Genomic DNA, 16,985 nt, shown 5'->3' with positions numbered 1-16,985 from the left:
CACAGTCTGAAACAAGCAATTCTGCAATGTTCTTGTTTTCAGTCTGAAACAAGCAATTCTGCAATGTTCTTGTTTTCAGTCTGAAACAAGCAATTCTGCAATGTTCTTGTTTTCAGTCTGAAACAAGCAATTCTGCAATGTTCTTGTTTTCAGTCTGAAACAAGCAATTCTGCAATGTTCTTGTTTTCACAGTCTGAAACAAGCAACTTTGCAATGTTCTTGTTTTCAGTCTGAAACAAGCAATTCTGCAATGTTCTTGTTTTCACAGTCTGAAACAAGCAACTTTGCAATGTTCTTGTTTTCACAGTCTGAAACAAGCAATTCTGCAATGTTCTTGTTTTCACAGTCTGAAACAAGCAATTCTGCAATGTTCTTGTTTTCAGTCTGAAACAAGCAATTCTGCAATGTTCTTGTTTTCACAGTCTGAAACAAGCAACTTTGCAATGTTCTTGTTTTCACAGTCTGAAACAAGCAATTCTGCAATGTTCTTGTTTTCAGTCTGAAACAAGCAATTCTGCAATGTTCTTGTTTTCACAGTCTGAAACAAGCAACTTTGCAATGTTCTTGTTTTCACAGTCTGAAACAAGCAATTCTGCAATGTTCTTGTTTTCAGTCTTAAACAAGCAATTCTGCAATGTTCTTGTTTTCAGTCTGAAACAAGCAATTCTGCAATGTTCTTGTTTTCACAGTCTGAAACAAGCAACTTTGCAATGTTCTTGTTTTCAGTCTGAAACAAGCAATTCTGCAATGTTCTTGTTTTCACAGTCTGAAACAAGCAACTTTGCAATGTTCTTGTTTTCAGTCTGAAACAAGCAATTCTGCAATGTTCTTGTTTTCACAGTCTGAAACAAGCAATTCTGCAATGTTCTTGTTTTCAGTCTGAAACAAGCAATTCTGCAATGTTCTTGTTTTCAGTCTGAAACAAGCAATTCTGCAATGTTCTTGTTTTCAGTCTGAAACAAGCAATTCTGCAATGTTCTTGATTCACAGTCTGAAACAAGCAATTCTGCTATCACCAGTTTGAAACAGTTAAGGAATTACCTTTTTGTGTTGCCATGTGCATATTTTATAGACACAAAAAACAAATTAAATTGAGGCTGATTGAATAAAGCTCATCTCCAAAGGAGCATGAGAAAAATAATTCAATTCAATTTGGATGTATTTTTGATTAAGAAACCCAAAAGTGCAGCTGAAGTCCTCTTTAAAATTGTCGGGAAATCACCTAATAATAATATCGGTAAAAGCCCCGGTCATTACTTTTGTGACACTATGTTTGTAAGGTACTGAGGGGTGGGATAGGAAAAGAACAAAGGATTAATGACAAAAAAAAAAGTAGGTTTAGCGAGTAGTAAAAGGACTTATCAACAGACAATGGGTAGGAATTTGTTCTTAACGCAGACAAAGAGAAATAAAAGTAGGGTTTAAATTAGGGTGTGACAAATGGTGATAGCAAACGGACTGAATAATAAACTAAGGATCGAACAATAAGAACAACACTTGACGGGGGGGGGGGGATCAGTTGGACACTTAGTCAGTTAAAGCTTGAATGCCGAGGTGGACAGTCGGTTTGTATACGGTTGAAGACGGATCATGACTTGAAGCAGATGGGGAGATGAATTGACGGAAATAGACGCACCCAGCTTCAACAGAATGTATATGTGAACCTTAGCATGTAGAAACGCACACCCATTGTCCAACTGACATATATGTGAAGCATTGGCATCTGTGTTTTATTTTATTTTTATATTTGTGAACCCGTGTGCCTCATCGACGGTTTCCAGTGAAAAATGAAATACGGCCATAAGAAAAGAAGATGAATGAAAAATTCATGGCACACACAATGTTAGGGGTCGGTGGGCTGGCGGTTGGGCTACATGGGGTCACATCTTCACATTCAAAAGTCTTAATACTGTCATCTGAATCATTAAATACTAATTTAATAACAGACGATTTTTTTTTATATTCACCAGTGAAAACAAAAAAAGGGAAGCAAGTTTTCATTTGTCTTTTTTATTTTTTCACCCACTTTTCTTTCATTGCATTTAGTTGACCGACATTTGACTAAAGAAATTGAAACAGGAAAAGGCAGAAAATAAATAAAAACAGTCTGGTTTATGTATCTAATAGCATCACCATTTTGTATTCCCTCCTCTCCCTGTGGGTCAATCGGTTAATACACTGTATTTAGAGGCAGAGATTGTGAATTTGAACCTCACTAGGGACATAATTATTTTTACTCTGATTTTGTCCAAAGATACTTAAACCTGTTTAGTTAGTCAGCCGAGGCAAATATTGGTCTGTGTTGTTAAAAACAGAAACTTTATTTTCAGTCGATTTCATCAATTTAATCCTGATAACTTTTTTAAAATCATGAATAAAGGAAGGAGTTTTCATTCCCTAATTCAGTTGTACTACTGCTCTTCCCATAGACATCAGAAAAAAATGAATAAGACAAATATTTAAAGATTCACTGGTGAAAGAGAGAGGAAGGAAGTCTTGATTTATCATTTTTGCTTTCTTTCTCTACTTTCTTTCATTGTTTTTGACTGACTTGGGGATAGAAAGAGAAAGTACAAAGAGAGAGGAAATAATGTTTGCCTATTTTGATTTTAACTAACATTTAACTATATGCGTGAGAGAGAGAGAGAGAGAGAGAGAGAGAGAGAGAGAGAGAGAGAGAGAGAGAGAGAGAGAGAATTGATTTTCTAGCTCGATCAGTTAGCATCCCATACTTAGAGGCAGAGGTTATAAGTTTGAAATTAGGATCCTTGGTGACATTGGGTAGCCCTGCTAGTTTAAGAATAAATCGCTAATTTTTTTTTTTTTTTTTTTTTATTATTACATAGCAACCAAGCAATTAATTTTATGTAATATTTTATTTTAGCATATGAATCGTTTGAATAAAGTTGACATTTTAGGTATCAACTGAAGAAAGGCTGATGGGTACTGAAAGGAGTTTATGCTTTCTTGTTTTCTTTACTTACTTTAACTAAGTTAGTCTGACCCAAGGGAAGGAGGCTGATGATGCTAAAGAGAAGGTAGGTAAAGAGTATGAGGTAAAGAACCATTTCTTGATGGAGAATATTTCACATTTATTTATTTATTTTTTTTTTTTTAAAGAATTACAAGAGAAAACATGAATTATTGAGTGAATCTTTCTATAAATAAATGTAAGGGATATAATATTTAAGATTATAGCATCTTTTCACCCTTTTAGTAATTAATATGCAACGCCATCTTATGAAAATACTAGCTTGACGCCTAGCGTTGCCTAGTCATACAATACGCTTAAACATGATATTTTGATTTATGCATATTGCGTAGGTATTATTATAGAATCAATCTTCTATTGAATATTATATATTATGAAGAATAATTTGCTCGGTGGACTAATTCGCAAAATTAAAATAATAATGATAATGTTGTTCATCAAATTTCATCTGTGTTTGTTTACAATATCACGTCAGCTGATATTTGGGCTTGATGATCTTAAAAATAGTTTTTCTTCTCTTATAGATAAAAAGAATTTTTACACCGGCCAAGGTTATACTGATGGAACGTAAAATATTTCCCTGTAAAAATGCTTCTTTTTTATGTATAAGAGAAGAAAGACTATTTTTAAGATTGGATTTTTTCGATTTTCGATACTTATCGGATTAATTTCTGTATAAAACATATCTAAGAACACTGCCAGACATATAAATTACCTTTGTGTGAAATTTGCAAAAGATAGTTTCAGCCATTTTGGAACCTATGAGGAACTCACACACACACACACACACACACACACACACACACACACACACACACACACACACACACACACACACACAGTGACTTTTTATATAATCGTAGAGATTATCCTTACAGGAATTCAGTTTGAAAGTGATACAAATGTAATTTTTTGTTTTCTTTTCAGCTCTTCTCTTCGAGGCGTCGTTGCCGCATCTTCTTGATGGATGCAGAAGATGATGACGATGAAGACACCATGTTTGAATCAACGTGCAATGAGTCGAGTGCAAATGAGAGCAAAACCAATGACAAGAGCGACAGTGAAGCATGGGCTTTGGCACCAGAAACTGCTGACCCCAGCACGGCTGAGGGAGATTCTTTAGGGGCAGATGATGAAGATAAAGAAAATACGAGTATCATGGAATTGGAGTAAATCTACCCACCCACTTCAAAAAAAAAAAAAAAATAAATAAAAAAATAAAAAACATAGCAAGCCGTTTGGTCATCTTTCTGGTGTTCCATCATAAAATTTGTAAATATCTGTGTGATGTTCATAACGAATATCTACATGGAATATTTTAAAAGGCTTTAAGCCAATGTGGACCGAAAAGAATAATCAAGTTTCAGTCTAACTTTGTTCTTTCTGCATTTGTACTGAAATAAAAAAAAAATAAAATAAAGGATCAAATTATATTTTGGAACAAAAAAATCAAGTGTTTTATTTATTTTTTTTAAAAACCACTTTATTTTATTTATAAATAATATTTTTATAATATGCAATATTTCTAGCAGAGAATTAATACTTGACCAATGAAATGAAGTGTAATGATTAGGGCTATGACATTGTTTTGACTCTTGAGTGTGTATCCCTTGATATCTTATATGCTTTTATATAGAGTGATGTGGTTCTTGGTTGATTAACTGTGTGTCGGATATATACTCGGGAGTCAAAAAAATGAAAAGAATATGCTGTTGTCATAGCCCTAGTAATGATGTATGAAAGTGAGGGTTGAGGACATGTGTTGCATGGAGAGAAATGACATGAGAATGATACAATGGAAGTGTAATTTAGTTCTCTCTCACTATAAGAACTGTGACACCAGGGTCGAAAAGTAGGATTGAAAAGTCAGTGCCCCTAAGGAGAGGCATTCTGACCTGCAAAATGTGCCTGGCCAGCCCCGCTGACACTCCCCAGTAAGGGTGCCTCAGGCAATTAGCAATAACCTAACCCCTTCTCGAAGAGAGAAGGCAAATCCTGGAAGCATGGACCTCCTAGAATGGCACAGAACCAGCATTACACCACAATCAATAGGGACCAGGTCATTACTGGAATGGTCTGATCTCTGTTGATTTTGGGAGTTGAGGATAAAAAAATCCCTAGCTGGCTTTATTCACAGGGGAAGGCAAAGAAAAATATGGAAGGAAGTGGTAGGAATGTATTAAAGAGAAAGAGGAATAAATAAACCTGGCCAGAGATAGGTTAGTTTGAAAGTCATTTCTTAAAACCCCATCCAACGCATGCCAGCATGTAAAACAGACATTAAATATGATGTTGATGATGATGATGATAAGTTTTTTTTTTTTTTTTTTCATCTGATAATCTTTTAAGACTTTTCTTTCAGTCCAGAAAAACGTCTACTACTTGTTCCTTCTTTTCTCTGCAAATGCCTTTTCCCTCTTTTTTGAAAATTTTGCAGGGCCAGGATTGGCTAATTATTGATTGTGGTGACTTTGCTTTTAAAGCAAATATGAAACGCTTATTTGGAAATATAGATCTACACAGCATTCTATCCTATTCAAGGGAAGGAAAAACTATACAAAAGAAAAGGAAAAAAAAAATGCTATTGATGACAAAAAAAATGATAATCAGACTGACTTTATTTTATATTTTAGATGATGTGAAAAATAGTTAAAAACATGTTAACTTCGTTGAAGCCCACAAAGTATTTTTTTAGTCTTTAAATTAGTGCACAGAAAATAATTTGGGGATAGAACTAAAGTTGATAAGCAGAAATAATTATGGTTCATTTCATATTCCTAGACCAAAAGAGGAAAACACTATTTCAACTATGCCAATATCATATTAATGAAGTGAATTTTGGCGGATTTTTTTTGTGTGTTAAGCCACAAATTCTTCTATGGTGTAACATTAAATTCTAAGCGACGCTCTTCTGGAGGTTGAAGGTTCAATCCTCAGTGCGAGTGATACTGAGCATACAATTGTGAATTACTTAAGACTTCTACCTGGTCATGGCTGACAGAATGAGAGTGTACTACCCCTGTGGATTAAATAAAGGGTTCCATACAGATTTCAGTGTTTACTAAGATATGTCTGAAGAAGGTCGGAGGTTACATTGGTCAAAACATGAAAATATATAGCTCTAGGAAGGTTGAAATGACAACTCAAACAAATATTACGATCAAACCAGACAACCACCTAAACAAAATCAATTCGCCTTCACCCTTGAGGCTAGTTTTCACAAATATCCGTGGGCTTAGAGGTAATCTAGATGATGAAGAGTCTTACCTTTTAGTAAACTACCCGGATATCTTAGCATTAAGTGAAACAAACTTACACTCTTCAATCCTCTCTAACATGACAGGATACCTCCCTCTTTGCCGTAAGGATTCGGATAGATACATGCACGGGCTTGGAATCTATATCTGTAGCACCCTCCCTTTAACTAGAGAGAAAAATCTTTGTGCTTTCGACTAACATTTCATCACTGCGTTGGTTACTTATATTTTCTCTACCGTTCTCTCTCAAGTCAAAATTGTACCCTAATCGATCAGGTCTCTGATAGTATAGATGCAGCACTCTCCTTAGATAGTAATACCCAAATACATGTGCTTGGTGACTTTAATGTCCACCATAAAAATTGGCTTCATTTCTCAGATGCAGCTTATAGCTTCCCTATAGCCCGTTCCCTCACACAGACAGTAATACTCCCAACCCACCTACCAGATTGTGAACCTCAGTAGGCTTCACTTCTAGACCTGTTTCTCACCACAGTATCTGAGGATTGTGTAACTAATGCCCACTCCACTTGGAAACGCAGACCACCTAGTGGTATCAGTTGACATCACACTTAAATCCCAACCTCAAGGGGAGGAACCATTGCTCAAAACAACAAGGTACTACAACAGGGCTGACTGGGAAGCCATTAAAGAACACATCCGAGATGGCCCATAGACCATTATCTTCTCTCTTCCTGCAGAACGGTGTGCCAATGAGATAACAATGGTGCAAAGAGGGTATTGAAGCATGTTCCCACACGGAAGTATTATAGCAAGCTCCACTCACCCCCATGGTCCATTGCAGATTGTACAGTTGCTATGGCACAAAGACAGCATGCATTCCGCCAGTTTGTACGTCATAAGTCAAATAAAAATAAGCAAAAATCCGTAGATGCTAGAAATCATTGTAAGAGTGAAATAGCAGCAGCCAAAAGAAAGCATGCGGGAATAATCAGGGAACGCATTGAATCACAAAAGATTTTAATAGTGTAGTGAGAAAAGGGCAATCAGTAATTCCCCCACTGAGCAACAACCAGAAAGTTGCATGTATGGCAATGGAGAAGGCAGAACTGCTTGGCTGGCGATTCGCCTCCAACTCCACCTTAGAGCCAACAAACAACTCCCTCCCAAATTTCCCTATTTGGACTGAAGCCACACTTGTTCGGACCAATCTGACTCTTCCTCTCCAGAGTTTCCTGTCTTCCATCAGCTGCCTCAGATTTTCAGGTTCACAGTTAGCGTCGTGTGCTATTTGCTGGGTGTACGTGGATCTAGGTTGTCCTTTGCTTGCACGTCTGTGTTGTGGAGTCCATAGCAATACATCACTCACCAATTCATGCTTGCTCCTCAGACAATGACCAGCAAATCATAGACGTCTTTCTCTGATGATATTAGATATGACAGGTAGGTTGCCATAAAGTTGCTGCTTCGTGGGATGATTTTACCAAGATATATTTAATACTGTTCGTAGCATACGGGTGTATGTGCCTTCTAGTTTTCTTTCCAATCTTTTGGTGAGTGTCCAGGTTGTAGCACCGTAAACAAGGACAGACTCTACCACTCCCCTGAAGAACTGCCTTTTCAGTTTGTCAGCCAGTCTTGAAGTCCATACTGAATGTAGCCCATCCAATGCGGTCCATGCTTTTGAGATGCGAATTCCGATATCTCTCTCTGTGGAAACTATGTTGCTGCCCAGATACGTAAACTCAGCGACTTCTTTCAGTGTTGATCCAACCAGAGCCCTGATCTCTCCCTTCACATTGAAAGTCATAAACTTTGTCTTATCCGCATTTATGTGGAGGCCGATGTCATTTGCAGACTTTTCTAGCTTACGTAACAGTGTTTGCGCGTCAGCAATGTTATTCATGAACAAAGCAATATCGTCTGCGTAATCTGCATCAGTTATGTGTGCTGATTGATGACGTCTGTTTCTGAATTCATTTAGGGTGAAGCCTAGCGTGTTGTGTATATCAACAGAGGTGCGAAGTACAAAGTCAAGACAGACAATGAAAAGAAAAGGGGCTAGAATCCCAGTGCGGATGTTGAAAAATTCAGTGTCCCCATCTGGCGACCTGACCATTGCTCGAGTGTGCTCATATAGCATCATGATAGCATTAATGACTTCATTTGGAATGCCATATGCTTTTAATATGCTGGCCATTTTCTCTCTATGTATGGAGTCAAATGCTTTGGAGAAATCTACAAAGATCATGACTGCCTCAATGTTTTTGGCTTTGACTCCTTCAATTAGTCTCCTAACAGTAAGTATTTGACTAGTAGTAGAGCGATTCTTTCTAAATCCATTTTGGTTCTTCCTGAGCACTTCTTCGATCTTTGGTTGGATACGGTTGAGAAGCATGGCATTGTAGATTTTTGCTACAATTGGAGTGAGTGTTATTCCTCTGTAGTTGTTTGGTATGCTTAGGTCACCCTTCTTGGGGAAAGGAAGTATGCATCCTTCCCTCCATATATTAATAATTTTTTGATTATATACAGAATTGCATGAATTAAGAAGGATGTCATTGAAACCACCTGTCTTCCATACTTCAGGAGGTATGTTATCTAAGCCGGCAGCTTTACGATTCTTGGTCTTCTTTAGTACAGTTAGAAATTCTTCCATTGTAAAATCACCCTTCTCAATATCGAGTTCCTGTACAACAATCAGCTGAATTGGTTATTCTGTCACTTCTGGTTTGTTTCCGAGTAGCTTTTCAAAATGTGCTTTCCATTTCGAACATGCATTTTCCGGAGTGTTTGCCTTTAACTTAGCTTTGGTAGGTCCTTTGCGCCCAGATATCTCATTTACTACTTGCCAAGCCAGATAGGATTGTTTGTTATCTGCTGCATTCTGGATTCGATCTATTTGTTCTTGAACATACTTCTGTTGTTCTGATAGGTACATCATACTAAGCTCTTGAAGCGCCTGCTTCCTTAATTTTGTATTCTGTTGAGTGGGGTATTTATGTTGCTTTTTGATTATGTTTTTTAACTTTTCTCGTTTTAATATTATTTTATCATTTTCCCACGGTACCTTTCACTTTACCTTGGGCTTCAGAGATATACACTTCTTTGCTGCTTCTTGGTGCGATCTAATGAAGTTTTCATAGGTGGTATTAGCAGTTGGTTCCTTCTCTTGTGCTTGTAAAACACCAAATCTGTTTCGCAGTTCGAAGATGAATCTCTGTTTAATCTGATTGTCGTGTGACAACGTTGACCAGTTGTAGGGCTGTCTAGATGATTTTTTATTTTTGTTCGCTCGGAGGCTTAACTTCAAAAGAGGTTACAATCCTATGATCAGTAGACACACCATAGAAACTGCTGAAAGCTTCAGAGTTATGACAGCTATTGATCCACTTCTTATTCATAAAAAGATAGTCCAGTTGTGCCTTGTCTCCATTTGGGGATTGATAGGTGCAGAGCTTACTGGGTCTTTTCTGAAAACGGGTATTCATGCATTATAAGTTGTTTTCAAGGAGAAAAGTTAATAGATACTCTCCATTTCGATTTGTTCCATCATGGAAAGAGAACTTATGCTTGTTGTCTTCCCGTCCTATGTGCGCATTCATGCCCCCCCCCCAATAACCAATAAATTATGTTTAGGGATTGAGCGCACTATTGCTGAGAGTTCATCATAAAAATTCAGGATCTCTTGCTTGTCACTGATGTTGGTAGGGCTGTAGCAACAAATAACAGTAGTAGCAGGATTACTACTGAAGGTAGCAAGAATTATCTTTCATGTTATCTTCTCAGTACTGTTCAATGATTTCAATGCTCGAGGGCTAAGCAGAAGTCATACTCCCCCAATGGTACTATTTGTCGAATTTTTCCATGCTGATGCTGATACTAGTGTCCAGCTGTTACCAATTTCATGGTATTTTATGTCCATGTCGTTGTGGAAGAGACAGTGCTCTTGAATACACACAATATCGATATCGTGTTCTTTGGATGAAGCAACAAGTTCTGATATTTGAAATGTGGGTTGAAGTGTCCGTACATTAAAGGTGGATAATTTTATGGTATGTCTACATTTTGCTAGCCTAGGCTTTGGTGCTGTAGTAAACTTGTCGATAGCTGTGGTCAGTGCCGGCACACCAAGTAGCAACCCTTGGTTACCTGTGTGGCAGTCGATGCAGTATAGAATTCTGGTTTGATTTAGAGTCATATTGAATCTTTCGATAACTCGGATATCACCTGTGTGAGCTACGTCTACAGGCGAATCGCAGTAGTTTCTCAATTAGACTAGTTGAACCTGACCGTTGATCTCTTAATGACTCTTTTGCTCAGCGTCTTTTGTGCCCTGCCATTGACTGATTCTTTAGTTCTTCTGCCAAGGGGCATAACTATCATGCTGCTCCCCATGACGTTTACCAGGGCCCAGTAGCCAGTTCAGGTTCTACATCAGTCTTCCCTCATGAGTGGTCCTACATGATTACCGTAGACTATATCCTCGTTCTGCCATGATTTAGGTCTGAAGTGAGTGTTTCTTTCATCCGACGGTATAGCCTGTTGAGCCAATCCTATACTGTTATAACTTCCGCACGAGCTATGACGTAAGGTTGGCGGAGATTCAAATACTTTTTATCACCAGGATCAGCATGCTCTTCGTAGCAGGTTTGAAGTAATGCAAAAAAAAAAAAACTTTTACTCACATAAGATGATTCTGTTCAACTGACAAAAGACGTAATCGACGTCCACCTAAATTTGAAAATATTTTTTTTGTTTTGTTTTGCTTTTAGTTTTAATCAACGGGATCGATATGCTCTTTGCAGCATTTTTAAAATAATGAAAAAAATCCTTTACTCACATAAGATGATTGGCAAGACTGGAGTTTAGGTGGAAAAATAATCTCGAACCGTTTATTACATAAAAGGAACGAAATTACTGTAGTCATCGTTACGTTACCATGAAAACAATGTAAACAATTTTTTGATAATTTTAAAGAATGAATACCTTTTTTATAATGATAAAAGTATTAATAGAAATAGAAATATTAAATTATCGAAACATTTAAATATGAATAGAACTTTTCATAATTGTAACCTATGAAAACCTTTTTTTATTTTAATTAAAAGCAATATAAATAGAACTTTTTTCTAATTTTAAACTATGAAGACCTTTTTAAGTTTAAGTTTAAACCATATAAACAGAACTTTTTAGAATTTTAAGCAATGTGAACTTTTTTAATTCAAAATTGAATCGTGATTATTAATAAATCACATGAGTAGTTTAAACACGCATATTCTATTGCAATTTATTAATTTTCACATGTATTCTCTTTTAATTATTTCCAATTTCTTTGGGAAAAAATTGAAATTTATTATTTTTTCCTTCTTTCAAAATTAAAATGTAAAAAGGTTTATATTGTTTGTTAAAAATTAAAATTGAAAAACATTTGTGAACAATATTTCTTTCAAAATTATATTTAAAAAAATCTACTTCCGTTGTGTAAAATTAAAAGTTAAAAACTATGGCCACCACTTTTAACAAATAAATAAAAAATTATATTGCTCAATATTCATAAAACTACTTATTTGCGGAAAATTTAAATGCAATATTCGTTTTCAGCATATCCGAAAACCTATTAAAGTTGTAATTTTAAAGGAAAATGTTCAGATGGAAACCAAGTAAAAATTTACCATGTAAAATTATAAAAAGTTCGGTACTTATGTATTTATGGTACCATGCATCAAAAAAGTTGTTTAAAATAAATAAAAACTGTTTATTCTTTTAAAATAGTTGAAAATTTAAAAAAAGTTCTGCATTGTTAAAAAATAAGTGTTTATTCCTTTTTTTTAAAAAAAGATGGTTGTTTTCATAATGTTTACTTTTTAAAAATGAAGTTCTGCTTATTCAAAACTGATAACTTCTGAAATACCGATATCATTGCTTTTATTTGTTGGCATAGTAACTTAACGGTGATTCAGGAGTTTTGTTCCTTTTCTGTAATAAAGGGTTCGAGATAATTTTTCCACCTAAACTCCAGTCTTGCCAGATGATTCTGTTCAACTGACAAAAGACGCAATCGACGTCCAACTAAATTTTAAAATTTAGTTGGACGTCGATTGCGTCTTTTGTCAGTTGAACAGAATCATCTTATGCGAGTAAAGGATTTTTTTTCATTATTTTAAAAATGCTGCAAAGAGCATATCGATCCTGTTGATAAAAACTAAAAGCAAAACGAAGCCACACTAGATGATGTAAAAATCACCCCTTCTCATGTCTGCGATATCATAAAAAACTTAGACACCTCAAAGGCGTCTGGGTCTGATCTCATCCCTGCTATGCTTATTAACAAATGTTCAGCCGAGCTAGCCTCCATACTTTCCAAGCTCTACAATAAATGCCCTGCTGAATCGTTCTTCCCTAATAGCTAGAAGATGGCCTCTGTGGTACCAGTGTACAAGAATTCTGGTGAAAGAACATACCCTCTCGATTATCACCCCATTAGTCTCCTCCCCCTCTTTGCTAAAATCTTTGAGACCTTAATTAATGAAGTAATAGTTCACCACCTCACAAAAACAAATCTTCTCTCTGACAAACAGTATTGATTCAGGCAATGTCGTTCTACTACATATATTTTAACATTCATTTGTGAACGCATGTACCATGTACTGGATAAGGCAGGTGAAGCCCTTGATATATCCAAGGCCTTTGACAAAGTCTGGCACAAAGGGCTGCTAATAAAAATGAAATTGTACGATATAACTGGACGTATGCGAAATATAATTAGATCCTTCTTAGACAATAGAAGCATACAGGTTGTCATTGACGGACGTACACCCAAGCAGCATAACATGAATGCGGGAGTACCCCAGGGGTTGAGCCTTAAACCATTATTATTCTTAATATTCAAAAACGACTTCCCTGATAATATTGTGTCCGAGATGGATATATTTGCTGATGATACGATGCTCTATAATATGCATGAGGAAAGAACAAATGTACATAAATCTAAGACAATAGCAGAATCGTCAGAAAATGACCTTCAAACTATAGTGGAATGAGGCCGCAAATAGATAGTAACATTTAATGCTAGTAAAACTAAGCTGCTTTCTTTTAACAATTACAAGACGCCTGTCCAACCGTCTATATCCATGACAAATAGCACCCTACCTGAGAATTCTACCTTCAAACTCTTCAGCCTAACATTTGCGGGCAATATGAACTGGAACAAATACATAGAGGACATTGCAAAGGCTGCTACAAAGAAGGTAGGTTCCCTCTATCAAGCTAGAAGACTACTCACACCTGAGAGTATCCTGTACCTTTACAAAGCCACCATGCATGGAGTATTGTTGCCACATCTGGGTTGGTGCATCTACCACTAGTCTTTCCCTCTTAGATAAAGTAAAAAAAAGAGTTGTAAATCTAATCGGTCCCACTTTATCAACTAAGCTCCAATCCCTCTCCCATCAACGCAATGTTGTATCACTGTGCATGTTTTACAAATATTTTAATGGAATGTGTTCTGATGAACTCGTTTCACTTGTACCTCCTTGATGTACATATCCCCGACAAACCCGCTTAGCAATAAAATCTCATCCCTTCACTGTTGATGTCCCTAAATGCCAGAAAGCTTTCTATTCTAATAGTTTCTTCCCTCGAACAGCTAGACTTTGGAATTCCATTCGTGCTGCACTGATATGCAGAAGTTTAAATGTAAAATAAACATATATCTTATTAATCTTTCCTAGACATGGACCTAAATAGTAACCCCTTACGTCCAAGTGGCGATATGCTTTGTAAGGGGTGAACATGAGTAAAAAAAAAAAAAAGTTCGAATAATGCAAATAATCCTCATCTACAAAAAATTTAAGAAATACGTGATATTCTTCTTCCACAGTGATAAGACAATTCCAATATTTTTTCATGCCCAACACAATTACCGATTCTGTTCTAAATTCCTGATTACAATTCTAATGTATATACAAAAGTTATGAAAAAAAAAAATCAATTTGTTTTAGTAATTTGTAAAAAATTTTTTTTTTTTTTTAGTATAACATTGCGTTGGAACAAAATCTATACAAAATTGAATATGGCAAGTTTTTTTTATATTTTACTGAGAAGTTTAACAAGAAAAAAAGTAAACCTTGTTAAATTTTTTGTGGATTTAAAAAAAAAATGATATAAACTTCATTAATTCACGATTAATTAATGTTAATTTTAATTTTAAAGAAGCAAATGACCAAAGCAATGAGGATATTATCCAAGATTAGTCAAAATAATCCTAATAATATGAATAATAAAGATATATCACCTGTTTCAGAAGTTTTTTAGATGAGTCTTGATCCAAGTACTATTCTCGTAACATTTTGTGCAATGTAACCTCTGAACGCCATAAGAATATCATCCGATATGAGAATAGTGAGCTGAATAATTCAGTTTATGAAATATCAAAATGCCACAAAAAGTGATTGTGACCCAATAAATTGGAAAATAAAAACATGAAAAGTATTTCTTTTTTTAAATCTTTATTTATGTTCCATATTTTTAACAATTTATAATTTTTTGGCTTGATAGATACAAACGTGTAGCTGCATGTGAATAAGGGGCTTAAATTAAGTCGAATGCATTTCGAAAATGTTTTGATCGTCACAAAAAAAAAAAAAATCTGTCAATAATTTCCATGTTTTCAAAAGAGCGATGACCTGACAATATCATCCATGTTTTCATATTAGAATCAAATCTTAGCATCACCAACTGAATCCGTGTAAATTAAACAGTATTATCATTAATTTTTTTTTTGTCTGACTTATCAAATTATTAATAATATCTTTTCTATATTTTACGGAAAAAAAGATCAAAGGTGTATATATATATATATATATATATATATATATATATATATATATATATATATATATATATATATATATATATATATATATATATATATAAAAAGAAAGAAATTTAAAATAGTTGAAGCCAATTTTTTGATGCTGAGTGGTACACAATTGTGTGTGTTTAGACAAGTACACATAGTGGTCTCCAAATCTGGATTCATAGGCAATTTACTATATAACTATATACAATTTACAATAAGTGTTCAAAATAATATCCATCTTCTATACACTTTTTATTCAGAAGAAAAATGATATTTGCACTTTTTGAAACAATTATTTTTTCTTTTTAGTTTTAATCTCTTCGTGGCTGCTATTATCTTCTATTGTTAACCTCATCACTTGATACCATAAACCACTGATCTAAATGGAGCCTATGTTAGTGAGTGACAAAATCCTCTCCAGCAATGGTTGTCAGGGAAATTGTATGATTCATTTCTGATCACATGTAAGAATCTGCAATTTGTTTCCAGAAATCATGAAGTTCTTTCATTGAATGCTCCCAAAGTTTGAACAGCAAGGGCCAGCCTCGTTTTTCCGTATCAAGCGGATATTCATTGGTTGTGTCCTGCAGATAAGTATAACGCCCCATAACAAGGGACTGCACCAAACGTGCGCACACCAACAGAGGTAGGGCTTCTCTTTCAGATTGGTTCAGCTCAAACTCTGTCAGGTAACCGGCCAGTGTATGACCACCGACCTCCAACGGGTCATCCAAATTGCAATCAATCATTAAATAGGCGGTGATCAATGCCAGATCAAACACCGGGTATGAATATGTTGCATCAGCAAAATCAATAATTCCGCAAAGGTTGTAGGTTTTCTCTTCTGTAAAGCTCAGGCCGTAGCTGCTATTGCTGCCCGTTGTTGATGTGGTGGACACCTCACTGGAATCAGACATTGGCGATGATGGCTTCTCCTTAGCCAGCATGTTTAAAAGGTTCACATCACCATGTATTTGACCTGCAAAAATAAAAAAATAAAAAATGAAAATTCAGGGATTAATTAATGAACTAGACGAAAACCCGTCCTTTTTTTTTTTTTTTTTTTTTTTTACATGAGGGTTACCACTTATCAAGGCCCGAAGGCCACTCAGGGTTATTGCGTGTACAGTAATCAATGAGATAGTATTGTAGCAATCATTAGTATTGGGGGTTTTGATAGAGTGTCTTACTTAAGGCGGCGGTTTGTCAGGAGTTTGTTTATGTTGGACTTGAAGACGTCCAAGTTGTAGTCAGGTGGGAAACAAGCAAGCGGCAGAGAGTTCCACTGGCGTGCAGTTCTAAGAAAGAAGCTTTGCTCATGGAATCTACGTTTGGATTTAGGCACAGATAGAGAGTGGGGAAAATTATTGACAGTAGTTTCAGCCAGACGGGTGTTTCTCGTGAAAGATTGGTGAGGGGGGGACTTATAACCCTTTCTCCCTTGCAGGGGTCGCGCGCGCACGGTGGAAAACGACGCACACTAACCCTAAGGACGGTTGGCTATATTTTCGCTCCTTCGAGCCTCGGACCCCGCACAAGCATCCGTCTCTCTCCCTCTCTCTCTGCTGAGTCTCTCCGAATTGGACGTTGGTATCTGGCCGTCTAGTGTTGTAACGCCCAATCGGGAATTCTTGGTAATTTCTGTCGTGATCGCCTTCTCGTCGGTGGCCGTCTCTCTCTCTGTCTGCGATGGCTGGAAAGTCAAGTTTGGTTATACTGAAATCGAAGGCAGTCTTCACAAGTATAAATGGAAACAATCAACAACGATGAGGATAGTTTAGGCTGTTCATTTAGTAATTCGATATACATTAAGGCTCGGCTCGTCCCTTATACTTTCGTCAGGCTTGGAATGCAACCCCCACAGTGTATTTAAACAAAAACTCGGTCGGCGGTCTTGTTAGTTCTCTTCGTC

The 16,985-nt window shown here is 36.1% G+C and overlaps 2 protein-coding genes across 4 annotated transcripts in view; one reads left to right on the top strand and one right to left on the bottom strand.

The window, feature by feature from the left end:
- Nucleotides 1-4,408, top strand: part of LOC145283670 (anaphase-promoting complex subunit 4-like) — a 213,306-nt gene extending 208,898 nt beyond the window's left edge. The window contains exon 27 of the mRNA XM_080132681.1: nucleotides 3,920-4,408. Within this exon, the coding sequence (XP_079988807.1) occupies nucleotides 3,920-4,165 (246 nt within the window). The 3' untranslated portion in view covers nucleotides 4,166-4,408. The remainder of the gene's footprint in view (nucleotides 1-3,919) is intronic.
- A 10,295-nt stretch (nucleotides 4,409-14,703) lies between these two features.
- The window catches only part of LOC145283668 (hydroxylysine kinase-like), a 243,890-nt gene continuing 241,608 nt past the window's right edge, over nucleotides 14,704-16,985 (bottom strand). For all 3 annotated transcript variants that reach the window (XM_080132680.1, XM_080132679.1, XM_080132678.1), the window contains exon 6: nucleotides 14,704-16,052. In XM_080132680.1, the coding sequence (XP_079988806.1) occupies nucleotides 15,532-16,052 (521 nt within the window). In that variant the 3' untranslated portion in view covers nucleotides 14,704-15,531. The remainder of the gene's footprint in view (nucleotides 16,053-16,985) is intronic.

This window comes from Euprymna scolopes, chromosome 8, assembly GCF_053919585.1.
Source record: "Euprymna scolopes isolate OS-2025 chromosome 8, ASM5391958v1, whole genome shotgun sequence".
NCBI lineage: Eukaryota > Metazoa > Mollusca > Cephalopoda > Sepiida > Sepiolidae > Euprymna > Euprymna scolopes.
This window is presented reverse-complemented; position numbering and strand designations above follow the sequence as displayed.